Source organism: Lynx rufus, unplaced genomic scaffold (genome assembly GCF_022079265.1).
Source record: "Lynx rufus isolate CCGP_SWC_20201006 ecotype Redwood Valley unplaced genomic scaffold, mLynRuf1.p SCAF_34, whole genome shotgun sequence".
In the NCBI taxonomy this organism is placed as follows: domain Eukaryota; kingdom Metazoa; phylum Chordata; class Mammalia; order Carnivora; family Felidae; genus Lynx; species Lynx rufus.
In genome coordinates this window covers 1,613,082-1,633,839 of record NW_025814850.1, presented here as the reverse complement: position 1 = coordinate 1,633,839, position 20,758 = coordinate 1,613,082, and the positions used below count along the sequence as shown (strand labels likewise).

The following is a 20,758-nucleotide window of genomic DNA, read 5'->3' as shown; positions in this document are numbered from 1 at the left end:
CTAAAAAAAAAAAAAAAAAAGTACATATCTTAATTAAAAAATACTTTATTGCTAAAAAATGCTAACCATCATCTGAGATTTTAGCCAAGTCATAAACACTGATCACAGATTGTCACGTTATATATAATAATAATGAAAACGTTTCAAATACTGCGAGAATTACCAAAATGTGACACAGACACAGAGTGACCAAATGCTGCTGGAAAAAGTGACTCAGGGTTGCCACAAATCTTCAGTTTGTTAAAAAAAAAAAAAAAAAGATGCAGTATCTTCAAAGCACAATAAAGCGAAATGCAATAAAATGATATATGCCTGTTCTATCATTACAGCTGGTTAAAATAAGCTTTTGGGGGCTAGCCTAGGGACCTAGCCTTTATTTTTTGTTTTGTAATTTTTTTTTTAACGTTTTTTATTTATTTTTGAGACAGGGAGAGACAGAGCATGAACAGGGGAGGGTCAGAGAGAGGGAGACAGAGAATCTGAAACAGGCTCCATCCAGGCTCTGAGCTGTCAGCACAGAGCCCGACTTGAACTCACGGACCGAGAGATCATGACCTGAGCTGAAGTCGGCCGCTTAACTGACTGAGCCACCCAGGCGCCCTGGGGCCTAGCCTTTAAACGCAACATTGTTCCTATGGGAAAATGAACTCCAAGCTCTGAACAACCAAACCATCTTAGAAATACACTCTGGGATACCACTTGTTTGTAAGGTGACATTAACATATATACCAAGTCAGGGACAAAGGCAACATCGGGAGAATGGAGTTGTATGTGTTGAACTGGGAGGCATATTTTCAAAAGATTAACATCTTAAACATAAGAGAACCTTCCATTAAAGCTGTCCTTAGGGTCCAATCAAAGGCACTAATGTATATACAAAAAACTGCTACAAAATAAAAATCTGCTATGTAATTTATGCCCATGGACAAGTGAGTGTTATGTCAATTTACTGCATGTTAAATTCGAGTCTAAAATAAATAGTGCAGCAAGATTTTAGTGTAAATGGAAATGCATACACCCATCAACAGATTAAGGCTTGAAAATTTCTTTTTTGAGAGAGAGAAAGAGAATGTGCATGCATGTGTGGGTCAGGGAGAGGGAGAGAGAGAATCCCAGTCAGGGGTTTGATCCCACAACTCTGAGATCTAGACCTGAGCCAAAATCAAGAGTTGGTTCCACAACTGACTGAGCTACCCAGGCACCCCCAGATTAAGGCTTTTAAGTAAAGTTAAGCAGGTTCTCTTAGGAACTCACCTTGACTATTGATGGATACCTGTAAAAGGACAAAAGCAACAGGGAATTATAAACCTCCTGTCATTGTAACATTTCTGTTACTAGGACCAGCCTCACACATAAGATGAACAATCTCAGGTTAGGGATTCAGCTTTTCCAGTATCATGAACTAACTGTGAATAATAATTAAGGACTTTTATTGCTTAACTCCTGTATCCTCCTTTATTTCAGATACATTAAGAGGCAGCATAATATAGAGGTTAAGAGCTTGGGCTCTGGAGTCAGAGTATATGGAAGGAACCCCTATTCTACTATTTCCAAGATTTTGTGCCTGTGGGCAAGTTACTTAGCTTCTCTGGGCTTCAGTTTCCTCATGGGTAAAAAAGAGATAATAATGTAATACCCAATACATTGTTAGTCTGACACATTGCAGTCACTCAATAAAGGTTTGTCATTATTTTTATTATTATAAGCTAAATGGCAAGTTATGATATATTTGAACTATAGGACTATATAGTTTTAAAAGTTATCTCCCAAATTTCCTTCTTCAATGTTTACTCCTTATTTCTCAACTCCATCTCAGATTCCACAGTCAGCTAAGAACATGCAGTTATCAAGTACATTTAAACCACTACACAAATGAGAAAACATTAGTCGGAACTTTTCAATCCCCCATCATTCTTGAGAAATAAGATCCCTATTCTGGATACCTGGCCATGGGTACCATCGTATACTTTACCTCTTCATTTTCCTCATCCAGGTATTTTATCTGAATAGTGTTCAGATCAAATGAAACTTTTACCTGCAAATGAAATGTATATACATCATATCAAAAAGGCAGATTGTAACAGAAACCCAGAAGTCCTAAAAGAAAGGGTGAGCATATTTCACTACATAAAAATTAAACATTTAGGGGCGCCTGGGTAGCTCAGCCAGTTAAGCGTCTGACTCTTGACTTCAGCTCAGGTTGTGATTTCATGGTTCGTGGGTTCAAGCCCTGCACTGGGCTCCATGCTGACAGTGCGGAGCCTGCCTGGGATTCTCTCTCTTTGAGGACACTCTGTCCCTCCCCAGTTGGCACACGCATGTGCACTTATGCTCTCTCCAAAATAAATTTAAAAAAACTTTAAAAAATTAAACATTTAAATGGCATAAAAGAAGAAAACCATGTCAAAAGACAAAGAATAGACGGGAAATATTTGCAACTCATAACCAAGGGTTATTATCAGCAATACACAAAAATCATCTGCAAAACTGCTAATCATTATGATAAACAATCCAGGTAAACGTAGGCAAAAAGGTATGGAGATTTTTTCAAGAGAGATCAAATGTGACTAACAAGTATAGAAAAAGATGTTTAACCTTAATGCTAGTCACAACAATGCAAATTAAAGCAATGAGATGTCATCTCAATAGAATGGTGAAAAAAATTTTAAAGCCATAACATCCAGTGTTGTCAAAAATTCAGGGCACTGTCATATGTTTCTGCACTGGCTACAATTGTTCTGCAAAGCACCTGGCAGTATCTATCAAAAATTAAAATCACATGCCTTGTGACCCATCAATCTTTCTTTGGAAAACTTTATCCTACAAAACAGTGCTTAAGTTTTATACACAAAGAGATCTCTCCTGTAGTTTATTTTATAATGGTGAAAAGAAAAACAACAATAACAAAAAACCCCTTTTGACCTTGAGGGTACTGTGTAAGTGAAATAACAACAATGAACTCACAGATACAGATAGCACACTGGTGGTTGCCAGAGGCAGGGGGTGGGAGGTGAGTGAAATGGGTGAAGGTGGTGAAAAGGTACAAACTATCAGTTATAAAATAAATAAGTCCTGGGAATGTAATGTACAGCATACTGAATATAGTTGTTAATAATGTGCTGTATATTTGAAAGTTGCTAAGGAAGTTCTCATCATAAGAAATTTTTTTTTAATAAATTTTTTTTTAATGTTTATTTATTTTTAACAGACAGAAAGAGACAGAGCATGAGCTGGGGAGGGGCAGAGAGAGAGGGAGACACAGAATCCGAAGGAGGCTCCAGGCTCTGAGCTGTCAGCACAGAGCCCGACGCGGGGCTCGAACTCACAAACTGCAAGATCATGGCCTGAGCTGAAGTCGGACACTTAGCCGACTGAGCCACCCAGGAGCCCCAAGAAAAAATTTTTTAACTACACGTGGTGACAGATGTTAGCTAGACTTATTGTGATCATTTTGCAATATATACAAATTTACAGTCATTATGCTATATACCTGGAACTAATATAATGTTATATGGCAATTATATCTCAATTAAAAAAAAACCTAGAAACAATCTTTCAATTAGAAATGGTTAAATTATGGTATGACAACACCAAAATACTGTGGACAATCTATAGATTTAAAAAGGATGACCCTGGATCCTTATCTATTCATTGAGAACTGTCTATAACATCCTGCTGGGAAAACAGGCAAGCTGCAGAATTATGTTTACAGTATGTTCCTAAGATGATATCTGTATGAACATGGAAAATGTGGGTAGCTATATCCAAGGCTGTTAACAATGGTTAACAAAGAGGTGGGAACAGTGGATGGAAGAGAAATGAACAGAGGGATATTAACTTTTACTTAGTATGTGTTTGGATTGTTTTACTTCTTATAATAGGCATGTATATTATACTTTTATAATTTAAAATTTACAGTAAGGAAAAAAGGCAAGCTGTCAACTCATTTAACTACTAGAAAAAGAAAAATAACTGTGTTTGATTTTCAGATCATTTGACAAACACCCCAACTTTCTGGATAACCATCTGTTTAGGCCAGAATAAAGAAATATTTGCTGGAAGACAGAGGACTAGTTCAGATCATCTTTTGAAATCTTTCCACCATTTATTTTTCTTTTTAGTTTTCATAGCACATAACCAAATAAAAGCAGGTTTTTACCAAAGGGTTTTGCTGGATAAACAGTTACACAGGAAGTAAAACATTCACTACTGCAAAGCAAACAAAAACCAGAAGAGTACAAAGGGCAAACCAAGAGGAGGGAGGGCATTGACAACAACAAAAGAACAGATGAACTGCTAAGCACCTGTGGGAGTTTTTTCTGCTCAACTTTTTTTTTTTTAATATTTTATTTATTTTTGAGAGATAGAGATAGAGCACAAGCAAGGGAGGGGCAGGGAGAGAGGGAGACACAGAATCTGAAACAGGTTCCAGGCTCCAAGCTGTCAGCACAGAGCCTGACACGGGGCTCGAACCCACAAACCCTGAGATCATGACCTGAGCCGAAGTTGGATGCTCAACAGACTGAGCCACCCAGGTGCCCCATGCTCAACTTTTTTTTTTTAAGATCTTTAAAAAATTTTAAGCAATCTCTACACCCCACTAGGCACCTGAAAACACAACCTCAAGATCCAGAGTCACACATTCTGCTGACTGAGCCAGCCTGGGGCCCCTTTGCTAAACTTTTAGATACTTGACTTCTGAGCTAGCAATAACAACAATTAGCTCTTGCAAAACTTAGGTTATATCCTTGCTGGTTCACAAACTACAGTAACATATCTGCTCTCAGGCAGGAGAACATTTCCCTGGGGCCTGGTTAGGGTGGAAGCCACACCAATTCATTCCTTAGACTGTTTCTAAAATTAACAGGTTTTCCAAGTCTAGCTGCAAATTAAGGAATTTGTTTATTCTCTTGGGGGTGGGGAGAACATCGCCTACATGAATATTGAACCCCTGTCAAAAGTAATTTTCCAAAAGTCCTAGAAAAGGTAAATATGACAGCTATGAAACAATATTGCTAAAAATTGCTATCTTTGGAAAAATTAGGCTTAAAAGATGGAGAAACAAAGTAACACTCACCATAGCTTCAACATCAGCCCAAGTTGTATTTTCTGGATCAGAAACCAGAAAGCTTTGAGTTTCATTTTTGAAAGTCACATTTAGAGTAACCTGTGGTTCCATGCTGTGGGGCTAGAGTTGAGAGGATGGGTGAGAGAGAAAACAGTGGAAAGGGTTCTATAAAACTGCATAAGCATTCATTCAGCAAATACTTGTGAAGGCCTAATATGGGTTAGGCTAGGAAGACACCGAAGTGAATGAGAACACAATGTCTCTGCTCTTACGCTATTTACAACCTGGTGGGTAGCTTAAAACAAATCTCACTGTTAAACGTTTGCTGAAACAGTATAAATTTTGGCCACATCCACAGAAATCCTCTAACAGCTGTAAAATTCTTTTGAATTTTATGGAACTTTATATGATTAGTTAATTCAATAGATACTACTGAATATCCACTAATGGCAGGATACCAATGAAGATGAACACCCACAGGTCTCTACCCTCAGGGAATTTACATTCTCATAGCTTGAAAGCAACATTCTACATTTTTCTTAGAAAAACAGCCTTTTCCTAAATTGAGCAACCCAGGTTCTTTGTTAAGATCAGTTTTAACAATTCAGAGGCCAAGACACTAGCCAAGAAACTACACAGGGGTAGCAGTCAATACCTTTCATCCAAGTTCATGTGGTGTTTTTTGTTTGTTTGTTTGTTTTTGTATTTTACTTTTTTTTTCTTTTATGGAACATTTCATGCATAAAAGTGGACAGTCATGGACATATAACTATAGTAAACAATTCAAAGCTATCGTCATTTTGTCTATAATTCTGTATTGTCCCCAAATCCCCCAATACAGATTGACCATAGTTAACTAATGTTTTAACCAAACTATAGTACCATAATTAAAAAAAAAACTATTAAGGGAAAATTTAAACATATACAAATGAATAAAGATTAATATACAATGAACTCCTAAGGACCCATCAGGAATTTTCCATAATTATCATCAACCCAGGACTAATCTTGTTACAGCAATAGGATTATTTTGACAGCCATTATTTCATCCATAAAATAACCGAGTATGTAACCCTTAAAAAAATAAGACTTTTTGAAAAGATAACCACAATACCATTATCATGCCTAAGAAGTTAACAATTCTATAATTTAATGTCTATTCTGGTCAGTTGTTTTTAATTAAGGATTTTATTTACTGATGAGTTGTTAGATTATTATTTAAGTTTATTTATTTATTTTGGAGAGAGAGCCTGCACACATGCACATGTGGGGGAGGGGCAGAGAGAGGAGGAGAGAGAATCCCAAGCAGGCTTTGCACCATCCGCATGGAAACTGATGTGGGATTTGAACCCACAAACAATGAGATCATGACCTGAGCCAAAATCAAGAGTTGGACACTCAATTGACTGAGCCACCCAGGGACTTCTAGATTTTGTTCTTATGACTCTGTGAAAAAATAGTTTACTAAAATCTGAACCTAAGTTGTAATGAAAAAGGTCATCTTTTAAACATATTTATCAGCAAATCTTTTAAGAAATCTCTTCAAAGAACCAGATTCTGCTCTAGGCAAATGGAGAAAGGAGATGAACAACTATGTCTCAGGAATGTGCAGTGTAATGGTGAGGGAGCAAAAGGGCTGAGAAGAGCTGGGCTCCAGACACAGCTCTGACACATAACTAGCCATGTACAAAACAGTAAGTCATTTGACCTGAGCTTCAGTTCCTTAATCTGTAAAATAGGTCAAATAAAAACGTGTGTCCAAGTTCTCTGAGAACATTACTCAAACACAAAAATTATTGTAATAAATCAGTCTTTAGAAGCCAAAATAGACCTGTTTTTCCACAATACATTGAGAGTGTCATTAAAAAGGACTTTGGGAGTGCCAGGGTGGCTCAGTGGGTTAAGAATCTGACTCTTGATTTCGACTCAGATCATGATCTCACAGTTCACAGGGTCAAGCTCCACGTCAGGCTCTGTGCTGACAGTGTGGAGACTGCTTGGGATTCTTCCTCTCCCTCCTCTCTCTCTGCCCTCCCTTGCTTGCATGTTCTCTCTCTCTCTCTCTTTCTTTCTCCAAAAAAACAAACATAAATAAACATTTTAAAAAGAGGACTTCGAACTTTCTGAGGATCTGGGTTTTTTTTTTAAATTCAAAACCAATCATCCTCCAATTTTTTCCATTTTTTGTCTCTACCTACAGTCAAGTTCACAACCAAAAAAAAAAAAAAAAAACCAAACCCAGTTTCTAGCACCAATCTGCTGACATCTAGTATTCATTCTTATGGAATGCAATTCTTGGAGTCCTTAACATTTGGACAGAATGCCTCCCCAGGTCAACTTCCCAGATTCTTGGGGAGAAAAAAAAATCTGGGAAATGAAGTAACTGATTCAGTCAGTCAAAAAGTGGATATTCTGAATCACCTTCTTACTTTTCAACTTCCCATAAATGCTTTCCACACTTTTGAGAGTCCAGAAGGAAACTAATCTAACTCCCTTGTTCCAAATTATATACACAAAATTAGTTTAGATACTTTGGAGCTCATCCAGCTGGTAGGCTGATGAGAGAAAACAGGAAGTGGGGGATTCTAGCTTAGCTGGACCATACCCAGGTCTTCATAAAGAACTGCCTATTTCTGTTTGGCTTTTATGTGAAAATTCTTTCAGCAAGAGCATTAATCTTGAACTTGAAATACCAAAGCTATGGTTAGCACCATCTGTCCTTGTAGCTTTAAAGCCAGTAAAGTCAGACGGCTGGGTCCTAGGCCTTCAGTTTTCAAAACTGGCATTATTATACGTTCATGCCACTGGCTCACCTTTGCTTGGCACAAGTCAGCTTTTCCTCTACGTCAAATTTTTCAGGATACCAAAAATCCCTTTAATGAAACAGACCTGGGAACTTGAGCTTTGATTACTGTCTCCACCAAAGGCCTGACTATTAATCCGGGGGTTAAAACATGTGACCTATAGCTGGGTGTTTGACAAAAAGGAAAAACGGTGCCTTTCCAAAACCAGAGGTCCCTGACCAAGGAGACATCTTTACAAGGTTCTCAACAAGCGGAGGGGGATGGGGATGGGAGGCTGTGTGGGCACTGTCATTTTTTTTTTCCCTGCAGACTTTATCCTTGTCTTCCAGTTATCGTTTCCCTAGCACTCCATGCCCCCAAGACCGTGTTACCACCCCCTGAGGAATCTCGCTTTCTTTGCCTAGGCCCTCTTTCTGCTGGAGAGTCTCAGCCTCCCATCAATAGATGCCGAGCGTTCTGAGCCACGGACCCCCCCATCTCTCTGGAAGTATCCGCCGCCTCGGCCCCCTGGCCCAAACGGCTCTCTCATCCAGTCACTGAAAAGACTGGCTGCCCCCAGACACGGAAAAAGTCGCCTTCTCTTTTGCAGGATCCCTTCCGTAAACTTCCCCTAGCCCTCTCAGTGGCGATGTGCTCCCACCCCTCTGTAACCGCCGCTACTTCCTTACCAGCTCCCCGCCCCCGGGGGGCGCCTGCCGGAGGCCAGTGCAAAAGCCGTTCGCTGCCAGCTCTGCTGCTCTCCCCGCGGGGTGAATCTAACATGGCGGATAGAAATAGGACCTAGTCCCCAGTTTGAGTTTCCGACAAGATGATTGGCTCTTAACAGCTGTCTCTCAAAAGTACCACCCCCCTTGATTGGCCGAGCATGCGTGGCAGGGGCTGGGCAACAGCAGCCATAACAGCACAACAACAACAAACACTGGGGCAGAGGGGCGGAACTACAAGTGCGCAATTGTGGGCCGCGGCCCATTTCCCCTTCCCAGGTAAATTCGGCTTCCACTGCATTCCCTTAGGTCACTGACCTTAGTGGACTCCTTGCCCGAGACTTGCGGGGCTGGATGGGAATTGTAGTCTTCCTGGGACTTGTAGGTTCTTTAGCCTATTCTCCGCTCTCAAGATGTGAAAACCTAACACTCCAATCCATATCTGTTGACGTGCGTAAGCGCACAGAGCTCTTCAATCTGCCAACTGGATTGCCGTGAGACTCTTGCCCGCTTCCGGTGTTGGAAGCGCCTCTCCATAAGACTACAGTTTCCAAGGAACACTGGGTCGAAGGCCTTTCGATCCGCAATGCATGCTGGAAATCGTAGTTTTCCCCCCACACAATCCTTTTATTTACCTAAACTGGAGACTTTCATTGCGGCGGAAATGGGGAGGGAACGGGGCCTCTTCTTGCGAATGTTTCAGGCACTATCTTGCGCTTCTATTCAGGCCTCAGGTACTGATTTCGACCCTAGTCCCGCAGTCTTTGTGACGTAATAAGCCGCAACTGAAAGCGTAAGGTGAGGGGGCAGGGGCCTCACAGAAAAGTGGGGGGAGAATTCTTTCTCTTCCGTCTCTTTCTAATTACGTAACGCGGGGAAGAATGGATGACCAATCGGGAGCCCGGAAAGACTCTCGGCTCTTTCTGCTCCTCCCTTCCGTAACGTGTTTTGATCTCGTATTCTGAGAGGTTCTCGCTCAGCGGCCGCGGACGGTTTCCGTGGCAACAGGAAAGCGCGGGAATTACAGAAAAATTGAAAGTGCGACTGTGCGGCGAGAGCTCGCTGAGGTTTTTCTGAACTGAGGACGGCCCGGGAGGTTTTTATATAAGTGGGGCCCTGGGCCCGGGAAGCCCCGACGCTTTGCTCTGGGTAAAGGTGAGAGAGCTCGCCGGAAGGGACAGGGCCCAAGGGGTGCTCCGAGGGACAGGCAGGAAACAGGTATGGAGAGAGTGGGGAAGAACAAGATGGGCATTACCTGGCTGGCAGGGGCGGGCGGAGGGTGGAACCTGAGAAGCCTAAGAAGTTAAGTCTGGGGAAATTGGGGAGGGGGCGCCTTGTGGGTCCCGGGGTGGGGGAGGCACTGAGGACAAGGGAGGGAGCAGGATGTGTCCGAGGGGGAATCCTGATGACAGGAACTGGAATGTGTCCCGAGGGGAATATATAGTGTAAAAAGACGGGCTGGGGTGTGTGAGAAGGGTATCCTGAGGAAGGAGGAAAGGGAGCAGGAATGTGTCGGAGAATAGGAGGAGGGTGGATTGTGAGGGAGGGGGAGCCCTGAAGAAAGAACTGGCTTCATACGCGTTTCTGAGAAGGGACAAGAAGAAAGTAGAGGGGCGTCAGCAGTCACGCATATATTGCTGGTATGATCGTACCTAAAGAGGATCCTGAGATGAATGCAGACCAGTGAGAAACACTGGCGAAGGGCAGGGGTGGGGAGCGTTGGTTGGTGTTGGTCTTGTTTTTTGAGTTTGGTTTTAAACACAAGACAAAGAAAGGAGCCAGGTGATTGGAGAAATATGAGGCTACCATCACTCACTCAGTCACCCCACTGTGGCTTTCTTTTTCTTGGAGAGAGGAATACACCAAAAGGAAGTGGTTGGAGGCTGTATGTGGGAAAAAAATAGAGAAAATAATGGTCTTTAATTACAAAAAACAATATTTTGAATCTAAAAAATAAAGCTTTTGTCATTAATTCTATGGTTGGTATGATCCTGAAGCACTCCAGTCTTAAGTTTCTCTTATTTAAAAACAACATATAATGAAACTAGTCTGTTCTTATAAATCTTTTAAAGTGACTTGTGCGTGTGTATATCCATATATATTTAAGTTGATGCCTTAAAATTCATTGGAACAGGGAGAAATGGATTTATCTGCAGATCGTGTTGAAGAAGTACAAAGTGTCCTTAATGCTATGCAGAAAATCTTAGAGTGTCCAATCTGGTAAGTCAACAGAAGGGTTTCTTAATTTGAGATTCTTCCTTTCTTGATTATATCCTATGCAAATAAGTAGAATTCACCTTACATATTAAGGAGAAGAAAATTATACTATCTATTAAAATTAAATTATAAAAGTTGCTGCTTTTCTTAACTCAAGAGCTTTGGGAATATAGAAAGTTACTCCTTTTTCTCCACTCTGCTTCTCCCCTTCCCTTTTTACTGCCTTAACACATTCAGCTCCCTATCTTTCCTAGCCCACAGACTGTCTTGATTGGTTCTACTTTGGGGTAGGGATCTGGTTTGGAGTAAGTGGCCTTTTCATCCAGGCTCTAAAAACAGCTAGATCACTTGGAATGGGCATAGTTAATAGTGGCAAAATAAAATCACCAATGATTGGTGCTTGTGAATGGGTAGGTCTCCAGTTGGAACTAGTCCTGTATATTTAAATAAGAAGTCCACAGAGCATGCGACTCTTGATTTCCACTTTTTTTTTTAATGTTTATTTATTTTTGAGGGATAGAGAACATGAGCAGGGGAGGGCAGAGAGAGAGGGGTACGGAGGATCCCAAGCGGGCTCTGTGTTGACAGCAGCGAAACTGATACGGAGCTCAAACTCAGAAACTGTGAGATCAAGACCTGAGCCGAAGTCAAATGCTCAACCAACTGAGCCACCCAGGCGCCCCACTTGATCTCCACTCTTCATCTTGGGGTTGAGTTCAAGCCCCACATTAGGTGTAGAGATTACTTAAAAATAAAATCTTTAAAGAAAAAAAAGAATACTGCGAATCATCAAAGTCTTTGGTAAGTCTCTGACTTTTTGAGTGAGCTTGTTTTTCTTCATCTATAAAATAAAGAGGGGACTAGAATATTCAAGGTTTTGGGACGCCTGGGGCGCTCACGGTTAAGCCTCTGACTCTTGATTTCAGCTCAGGTCATGCGTGATCTTGTGGTTTGTGGGATTGAACCCACATTGGGCTCTGGCTGACAGCATGGAGCCTGCTTGGAATTCTGTCTCCCCTTCTCTGCCCCTCCTGTGCTTACCCCCATGCACTCTCTCAAAATAAATAAACATTAACAACAACAACAACAAGGAATATTCAAGGTTTTTTTTTTTTTTAAGTCGAGGCATAATTTACATACAGTGAAATGTAGAGATCTTAAGTGTGCAAGTCGATGAGTTTTAACCATTGTATATATCTGTGTAACATTTCCATCACCCCAGAAAGTTCAGGAGCTCTTAACTTGCTGACCCTTCATGACATTTGGAGGCCTATGGCTAGAACTATATTTCAATATAATTAGTTTCTTGTATAATTTTATATTTTTTATTTTATGCATTTAAAAGCATTACTCTGGAAGGGCGTTCATGCGCTTCACTGGCTGCCAGAGGTTATGAGCCCCAGGCAGTCACTAGGTGATATCTATGGTGGTCACTAAATCTACTTAAAAACCATACCTCAGAATGTCTTGGTGAAAAGCCAGAAAGGAAATTTAGAATCTTTCTTCTTCTCTTTACTCTGGTCATTCTGGCCTCTTAACTCTTCTTCAGACTAGAACATACTCTCCTGCTTCTGAGCTTTTATGCTTGCTCTTCCCTCTGCCTGGAATTTTCTACCCTTGATAATTGAGTGGCTTACAAATCTTGACTGAAATACCACCTTTTCACAGAGGCATTTCCAGACAACCCTATTTAAAATGGTAACACCTGGGGCACCTGGGTGGCTCAGTCCTTAAGCATCTGACTTTGGCTCAGGTCGTGATCTCACGGCTGGTGAGTTCGGGTCCCATATCAGGTGAGCTTGAGCCCTGCTTCCTGTCTCTCTCTCTCTCTCTCTCTCTCTGCCCCTTGCTCACTTGCACACTCTCTCTCTCTCTCAAAAAAAATAAACACCCTTACCCCCAACACACTCTTTATTTCCCTTTCCTGTTTTTTTTTTCTCCATAGTTCTTATTACCATCTAACATTCCTTACAATTTATCCTTTTTCTCTACCCTTACAGAGTTTAAACTCCACGAAGGCAGGAATTTTTGTTTTATTTACTTCCATATCCTTAGTAGTTATATACCTGGGACATAGTAGCCACTCAGTAAACGTTTGTTGAAGGTATTAAATATTAATTAACATTAATTAAATTGGTTCTTTGTTAGTTTAATGGGTTTTAATATGGTGATGGTTAGTGGTGGGTAAACATTCAAAAAATAAATTGGAAAGCTGCACCTGTTGCCCCTTACCTTCAATAAAGGAGAGTAAATTCAAGTAAATTTTCCTTTGTGCTTCGTAAAGTTGTTTTTCATATTTGGAGTCAAGTAAATAAAATTAAAGAACATGCAAGTTGTGTTTCCAGAGAGATACAAGATTTATAAGTAAACCTCCTCTCCCTTGCCCCTCAACATTTCATCTAAATAAAAACAAGAGCTAAATGAGATTTATAGCCTACTTTATGAATCATCAGAGCCGGAGAAGCAGGAAATGACAACTAGAAAAAAATTGCTTTTGAAAAAGCAAAACTTATTCATGATAATTACAAAGAGTGATCAAAAAAGTCCTCAATAGTGTGGCATCTGGGTCCATTTATTTTACATTTCCATGGGACTCAGTTATAGAAATGTAATGTTCTTTCTCACTCTGGCAAATTAAACCATCAATTAAAAAACTCAAATACATAAAAAGTAAAGACACAAGAATGAAAGTTAGTGCTAAATTTTCATTTTCAGTTAGCCGTCCTGTTATTTCTGGCTCCTTGTTATTTTTTAAGATCTATTTTCTACTAGCAATGGACTTAAGTTTTTAAACTAAAGCTTTTCATTCTGGTCATTGTTAAACCTTAAACTCGTTCACGGGGGAAGTTCTAGGATGGGAATCCTACCTACTCCACTTTTTGTTTGTTTTAAAGTTTTTAAAATTTATTTTGAGAGGAAGAGAGTACACACACACACACAAATGTGCATGAGTGGGGAAGAGCCATAGAGAGAGGGAGAGAAAGAATCCCAAGCAGGCTCTAAGCTGCAGTGCAGAGCCCTACATGGGGCTTGAAGTCATGAACCGTGAGATCATGACCTGAGCTGAAATCAATAGTCGATGCTTAACTGACTGAGCCACTCAGGCGCCCCTGTTGTTTGTTTACCAGTGCCTAGCTAGAACAGTAGAATTTGCCATTATGTCTTAATAAATGATTCCTGATAGTGACTGTAAAGTATTATTGAGGGTAGCTAGAGGATAGGTTTCCAGCTTCTTTGAGGCCTTTTGAGCTAAAACCACTTCTGCTGACCTCTAAGTTATTGATATTTACTTCTGATAATTAGTAGTTCTTTCTAACCTTTTGCACATGACCATATAAAATTTTTGACTTTCAGAAGAGTTTGCTAAAATATGTATCCTGCTGGGTGGTGGTGGTTTTTCAACCCTAACCTAGCTTCTTTTTCCAATCACTTACCCATGTCAGAAGCCCAAAAGCAAATATGCAGGAGGTCTAAATTGCCTGAGTCGAAAAGTGTTTACAATATCTGAGGGGCACCTGGGTGGCTCAATCACTTAAGTTGTCAAACTCTGGATTTTGGCTCAGGTCATGATCTCATTGGTGAAACTGAGCCCCACGCTGACAGTTGAGAACCTGCTTGGGATTCTTTCGACTCTCCTCTCTCTCAGTCTCTGTCTCTCTCTGTCTCTCTCTGCCCCTCCCATGCACACTCTCTCTCAAAATAAACTTAAAAAATAATAAAATATTTGAATCATCTTTATAGTGAACATTCACTTTCATCAGGATCTAAAAGAGGACTGACTTTTTTCTATTTATTCCCATTCCCTTTTCAAGGTTTTTTTCAACAGTCATTACCTTTTTACATATTGGAGTTTTCATCCGTTTAAAGTTTGTGTTTACAGTATGTTTGTATAGCTTGGCTCATAATTACCATGCTGAAACATAATTATTTCAGAATTGAGGCAGTGGTGAGAATGAAAGCCATCTGGCATCATAGCTAAATCCAATTTCGCCTTTGCCGAGAATTTCTTTGATATGTAGCTTATCTGAGGAATAGTGATTTAGTAGCAAATCGAGTTCTCTTTGTTGGGTGGTTTTCTTTTTAAAATCACATTAGGTCCGGATAATAATTCTCACATTGATAGAAGTCATCTCAGGTTGTGAACATTTTCCCAAGTAGCGTTTACTTTTATTCTGACAATAACCTAAAGAGACTGGTAGAGTGGGTGACAGAGAAGGAACCTGATGTTCAGGTCGAGGGCTTGGCCTGAGGTCACTCTGCTAATAAAAAAGGGAACTGATAGTAGAAACCTGGCCTTCTGACTTACTCTGATACTCTTTCCTCCGTTACCCTGTGTTGCGTCAGAAGCCCCATGATCACAAGAGTTGTGTTACCAAACCTTTCACAACGAGACTATTGTCCCCCAGCTTTTCTTGTGATCCTTTTCTAAAAAGTTAACATTTAATGAAAAGACCCACATTCTTGTCACACACAGGTTACCTGTTTTTTGATGTCCTGGCTGAACTGTACCAGAAATCCGTTGCTAAAGCTCTCGTTCAGAATAAAAGATAAAAACTTAAAATTGCCTATAGGTTTCTACCTGCTCAGGCTCCTGGCTGCCTCTCCGAGCTCTTCTAGCGCTTCCCCTGCAGGCCTGCTCACTGTCCTTCAAAAACACCAGGCATGGTCCTGCTCAGAGTCGGCCTTCTCTGCTCCCTCTGCTGGAATGTTCTTCTCCCAATTGTTGCACAGCTTGTTTCCTCACATGCAACTGTCTGCCAATGTCACCTCAATCAGGCCTTTCCTGATCACTCTGTATAGATCTCCCACCCCAGCACTCCCTATTCCTGTTACTGAGCTTTATTTTTATTTATTTATTTATTTTTTTATTTAAAAAAAATTTTTTTTTTCAACGTTTATTTATTTTTGGGACAGAGAGAGACAGAGCATGAACGGGGGAGGGGCAGAGAGAGAGGGAGACACAGAATTGGAAACAGGCTCCAGGCTCTGAGCCGTTAGCCCAGAGCCTGACGCGGGGCTCGAACTCACGGACCTCGAGATCGCGACCTGGCTGAAGTCGGACGCTTAACCGACTGCGCCACCCAGGCGCCCCATATTTCTAGCCCTTATTCTCCTATGTTCTTGTTTAATTCTCAATTAACTATCTACCACAGCTAAAATGAAAGTTCTATGAGGACAGGCTTTGTTTTGTCCACTGCTGTATGTCACATCCCCAGGAACAGTACTTGTATACGGTAGGTGCCCAATGAACATTTGTTCTATTAATAAATGAAAGAGTCTCAAGAAGATCTTAAGATTTTCTAGAAAATAAGAAAGATTTTGTGAATGGACCCACAAGGATGGGAATTTGGGTGACCAATTTTCTTTTCTCAAAATTTTAATCGTTTTCTAAGCTTGTTTTTTATTTTCTAAATTTTCTTCAGTGTTTGTTACATTCTTTTTACAAAGTGATCACAAGCCAAGCATCATGTACCTCCTGAAGTGACATAATAAAAGTGCCACCTGTAAAGTGTTCTTGCCAAAAAAACCAAACCTGAATTGATCGAGCCTGTAAGTCTAGTTTATAGGAAATAGAGGCAAGAGGAACATGCTAAACCATATCATAGGGTTACGATCAGTAAAATCCAGAATGAGGGAAATGATGTGGATCGAATGATGTATTGATGTACTTTTTAAAATTTTTTTTCTTTTTATTTATTTATTTTGATAGAGAGAATGAGCAGGGGAGAGAGAGGGAGAGAGAGAGAGAAGGAGAGAGAGAATTCCAAGCCGGCTCCACACTGGCTCCACACTGTCAGTGTGGAGCCCTACGCGGGGCTTGAACTCACGAACTGTGAGATCATGACCTGAGCTGAAACCAAGAGTCAGACACTCAACCAACTGAGCCACCCAGGCACCCTCAGCTGACATACTTCTTAAAATAAATGACAAGGGGAAAAAAGGAAGGGAAAATCTACAGATTAAAAGACATTTGAGGGGTGCCTGGGTGGCTTTGGTTCATGTCATGATCTCCCAGTTTGTGAGTTCGAGCCCCGAGTCGTGCTGTGAGCTGACAGCTTGGAACCTGGAGCCTGCTTCAGTATATGTGCTGCCGAAGCGAGCACATCCTGGAGCCTGCTTCAGATCCTGTGTCTCCCTCTCTCTCTCTGCCCCTCCCCCACTTATGATCTCTCTTTCTCTCTCTCTCTCTTTCTCAATATAAAAAACATTAAAAAAAAAAAAAAAGACAAGATATACCAGCCAAATGCAATGTATGGATCTGATTTGAATCCTGATCTAAACAGATTTAATTATTAAATTTTAAGGGATAATGAGGGAAATTGGAGTATTACATATTAGATGGTATAAGGGAAATTATTTTTTTAAGAGTAATGGTTTCATGGTCATCTTGAAAAGATCTTTATTTTTTAAAAACTTTGTTTTGAAATATTTATAATTGAAATGAATGATTCCTAGAATTAATTTATAAATATTTTTAATGTTTATTTTGGAGAGAGAGAGAGCACACACGCGTGTGAGTGCACGTGCGTGAGCAGGGGAGGGGCAGAGAGAGGGAAACAGAGAATTTGAAACGGGCTCTATGCTGACAGCAGAGAACCTGACATGGGGCTCAAACTCACAAACTGTGAGATCATGACCTGAGCCGAAGTTGGTGCTTAACTGAGCCACCCATGCACCCCTCTTGGAATTTATTTTAAAGTAATCTGAGCTCATGGGTGCTTGGGTGGCTCAGTGGGTTAAGTGAGCGATTCTTGATTTTGGCTCAGGTCAAGATCTCATAGATTTGTGAGTTCAAGCCCCTCATTGGGCTCCACACTTTCAGTGTGGAGCCTGCTTGGGATTCTCTCTCTCTTCCTTTCTCTCTCTGCCCCTCCCCACTCTCTCTTTCTCTCAGAATAAATAAATAAACTTAAAAAAAAATAATCTGGGCCTTGAGTGGGTACTGGTGTGTATATAAGACTGGCTTTAAGTCAAAAATTGTTGTAACTGAGTGATGGTACAGGGAGTTCATTTTACTATTTTATTTGTGTAAATGCTTGAAATTTTCCATACTAAGAAATTTAAGCGGCGCCTGTCTGGCTCAGTCAGTAGAGCATGCAACTCTTGATCTCTGGGTCCTGAGTTTGAGTTCCATGTTGGATGTAGAGATTACTTTAAATTAAAAGAAAATAATAAATTTAAAATAAAAAGGTAGTCACATGTGAAAAAAGTGCTGTGAGGGAATCCAAAAGAAATACAAGAAGTTTTTTGTCTTTGTAGAGCTTAAAGTTTAGGTAAGATATATATAGGATGTTTCCTCACAAAGATAGCTCAAAAAAGTGTATTGGTGAAAACTTATTAATAATGGAGCAATGTCAGCTAATCTTTTAAATGCTAAAGATAATAATAGTAATAATAATAATAAGATAATGTAATATAGAGTGTTGACTAGAGTAATATATTCTGTTTTGGTATCTGGAAGCTCAGGAGGGAAGGATCCTGTTTTCTGCTGTATTTTTGGCTCCTAGCACAGCAGACATTTAATAAATATTTATGAAATGAACTTAAAGCCTTACTTTGACTTAGTTATAGCAACTTAAAGTTGAACTTCTTTACCAAGATTATATTTATTTTGAAATGAATTATCGAGCCTCATTTCTTATTTTTTGTATCCTTCTAGTCTGGAGTTGATCAAAGAGCCTGTTTCCACAAAGTGTGATCACATATTTTGCAAGTAAGTTCGAATGTTTTATGTGGCTCCATTATTAGCTTTTGCGCTTATTCACAACATAGGAAATACCTAACTTTGTACAAGCTTTTGCTACTCCAGTTAAGTGAAAAAGAAAAATCTAACTCTGCTTCATTCTGCCTCAGAGTACTTAGAAAGTCACTGGAAGTTGGTTGTAACCATAGTTCTTGGGAAAATATTGGCACATTTATCTCGTGGGATGTGAAATCATTTTGAACAGCTGTTTGTTTTTGTGTCCATGGGTGGAGGCAGATTGCAAGCGATTGTGCAATAAGCAAATTGTGTTCCAGCTTTCCCTGTTTCTCCTTTACTGTTATTTCTTTCTGTTTGTCCCTCTGCTTTCTCCCTTCTTAGGTGCTATGTTTTTGCCTGCTTCATAATCCTTGTGAAGATAGGAAAGGATCTGATACCAGTTTATTTTTAGGCTGAAATTCATGCATACCAATGATTGGAATTATATTTACATTTTTAAGGATCTTGCCTCTTGAAAATGTTTGTTTGTTTATTTGATGAGCTAGAGCGTGGGTGTTGGGGGGGGAGGGGGCAGAGGGAGAGTGAGAACCTTAAATAGGCTCCAGGCCCAGTGTGGAGCCCGACACAGGGGATGATCTCACAGTTGTGAGATCATAACCTGAGCCTAAATCAAGAGTCGGACACTTAACTAACAGCCACCCAGGCACCCCTAAAATGTTTTTTGATGAAAGAATTTGGGAAAACGTTTGGTAGGCAATTTGGTAAAACGAGGGGTTCTCTCCTCTCCCTGTTGTTAAGCTGTGATTGAGACTTGCCCTGAATGCCAACTAATTTGTTTTTGGGTATTTTTTTCCTTTTTGATCGGAAAAACAAGGCATGTCCATGGTAATGAGTTTACTAGCACAAATGGTTATATGATGTGTATTTCCCTCCTACCCGCAAACCCCTGCTTCCCCCTTTCCTCCATCTCTTTACCCATCGTGGGGCTCAAACTTAAACCCTAAGATCGAGTCATATGCTCTACCAACTGAGCCAGCCAGGTGTCTCCTCAGGAATTTTTTAATTCAGGACTTCTTAACTTGGGATTCATGAATGGTTTTCATGAATTTCCTAGAATTATATTCAGTTTTAAGTTTAATTATATTAAAAGCTATAGACATGTGCAGTTTCCTAGGAAAGATAGTCCATAATTTTAATCAGATTCTTAGAATGTTTCCATAACCTAAAAAATGTGAAGTGCTTCTGAGATAAAGATAAAGAGGGCTGGCTGAAGCTGAAGGAAACCTGTTCCCCTGGAGGGATATGCAAACTCAAGTCTGGCAGGCCCCTTCCTTCCTCTGAATTCTGCCTTATTCTTCCCATTCATCTGTCCCAGCTGGGATCCAGAGCCCATTCCTATTGCCCTTCACCCCTTTCCCACACCACCCCACTGGTCTGCTCCCATGAGTTTCCTTCTGATTCCCCAGGCCCTTCTCCCTGTCAGGTGCCAAGGCAGCACAGCTTTATCACTCTGCTTTGAGGATTTTTAGTTTTGTGGCCCCTAGAGAGAAGCTTATCAAACTATCGTGGTATAAAACTGGTTTCTTTGTAGATTGATACTTTTGTAAAACAAAATTTAAAAGTCCCAGTATTTGGGGCACCTGGGTAGCTCAGTTGATTGAGTGTCGGACTTTGGCTCAGGTCATGATCTCATGGTTCATGAGTTCGAGCCCCATGTTGGTCTCTGTGTGACAGCTCGGAGCCTGGAGCCTGCTTCAAATTCTGTGTCTCCTTTTCTTTCTGCCTCTCCCCCACTCGTGCTCTGTCTCTCTGTCTCAAAAATAAACATTAAAAAAAAAAAAAAAGAAATGGGAATGCAAGCTGGTGCAGCCACTCTGGAAAACAGTATGGAGGTTCCTCAAAAAACTAAAAATAGAACTACCCTACAACCGAGCAATTGCACTACTAGGCATTTATCCACGGGATACAGGTGCTGTTTCGAAGGGACACATGCACCCCCATGTTTATAGCAGCACTATCAACAATAGCCCAAGTATGGAAAGAGCCCAAATGTCCATCAACAGATGAATGGATAAAGAAGGTGTGGGATATATGTACAATGGAGTATCAAAAAGAATGAAATCTTGCCATTTGCAACTACGTGGATGGAACTGGAGGGTATTATGCTAAGTGAAATTAGTCAGGGAAAGACAAAAATCATATGACTTCACTCATATGAGGACTTTAAGAGACAAAACAGATGAACGTAAGGGAAGGGAAGCAA

At 40.5% G+C, this 20,758-nt stretch overlaps 2 protein-coding genes across 9 annotated transcripts in view; one reads left to right on the top strand and one right to left on the bottom strand.

The window, feature by feature from the left end:
- The window catches only part of NBR1 (NBR1 autophagy cargo receptor), a 28,373-nt gene extending 19,021 nt beyond the window's left edge, over positions 1 to 9,352 (bottom strand). Inside the window, exons 1-4 of one of the 4 annotated variants that reach the window (XM_047093404.1) lie at positions 9,212 to 9,352; positions 5,078 to 5,188; positions 1,973 to 2,035; positions 1,255 to 1,273 (exon numbers count right to left, since the gene is read on the bottom strand). In XM_047093404.1, the coding sequence (XP_046949360.1) occupies positions 1,255 to 1,273; positions 1,973 to 2,035; positions 5,078 to 5,179 (184 nt within the window). In that variant the 5' untranslated portion in view covers positions 5,180 to 5,188; positions 9,212 to 9,352. Of the gene's footprint in view, positions 1 to 1,254; positions 1,274 to 1,972; positions 2,036 to 5,077; positions 5,189 to 8,540; positions 8,646 to 8,894 lie in introns of those variants that run through there. The other 3 variants (XM_047093405.1, XM_047093402.1, XM_047093403.1) reach the window with 3 other exon arrangements.
- A 601-nt stretch (positions 9,353 to 9,953) lies between these two features.
- Positions 9,954 to 20,758, top strand: part of BRCA1 (BRCA1 DNA repair associated) — a 58,317-nt gene continuing 47,512 nt past the window's right edge. For all 5 annotated transcript variants that reach the window (XM_047093520.1, XM_047093519.1, XM_047093518.1 and 2 more), the window contains exons 1-2: positions 9,954 to 10,796; positions 18,454 to 18,507. In XM_047093520.1, the coding sequence (XP_046949476.1) occupies positions 10,717 to 10,796; positions 18,454 to 18,507 (134 nt within the window). In that variant the 5' untranslated portion in view covers positions 9,954 to 10,716. The remainder of the gene's footprint in view (positions 10,797 to 18,453; positions 18,508 to 20,758) is intronic.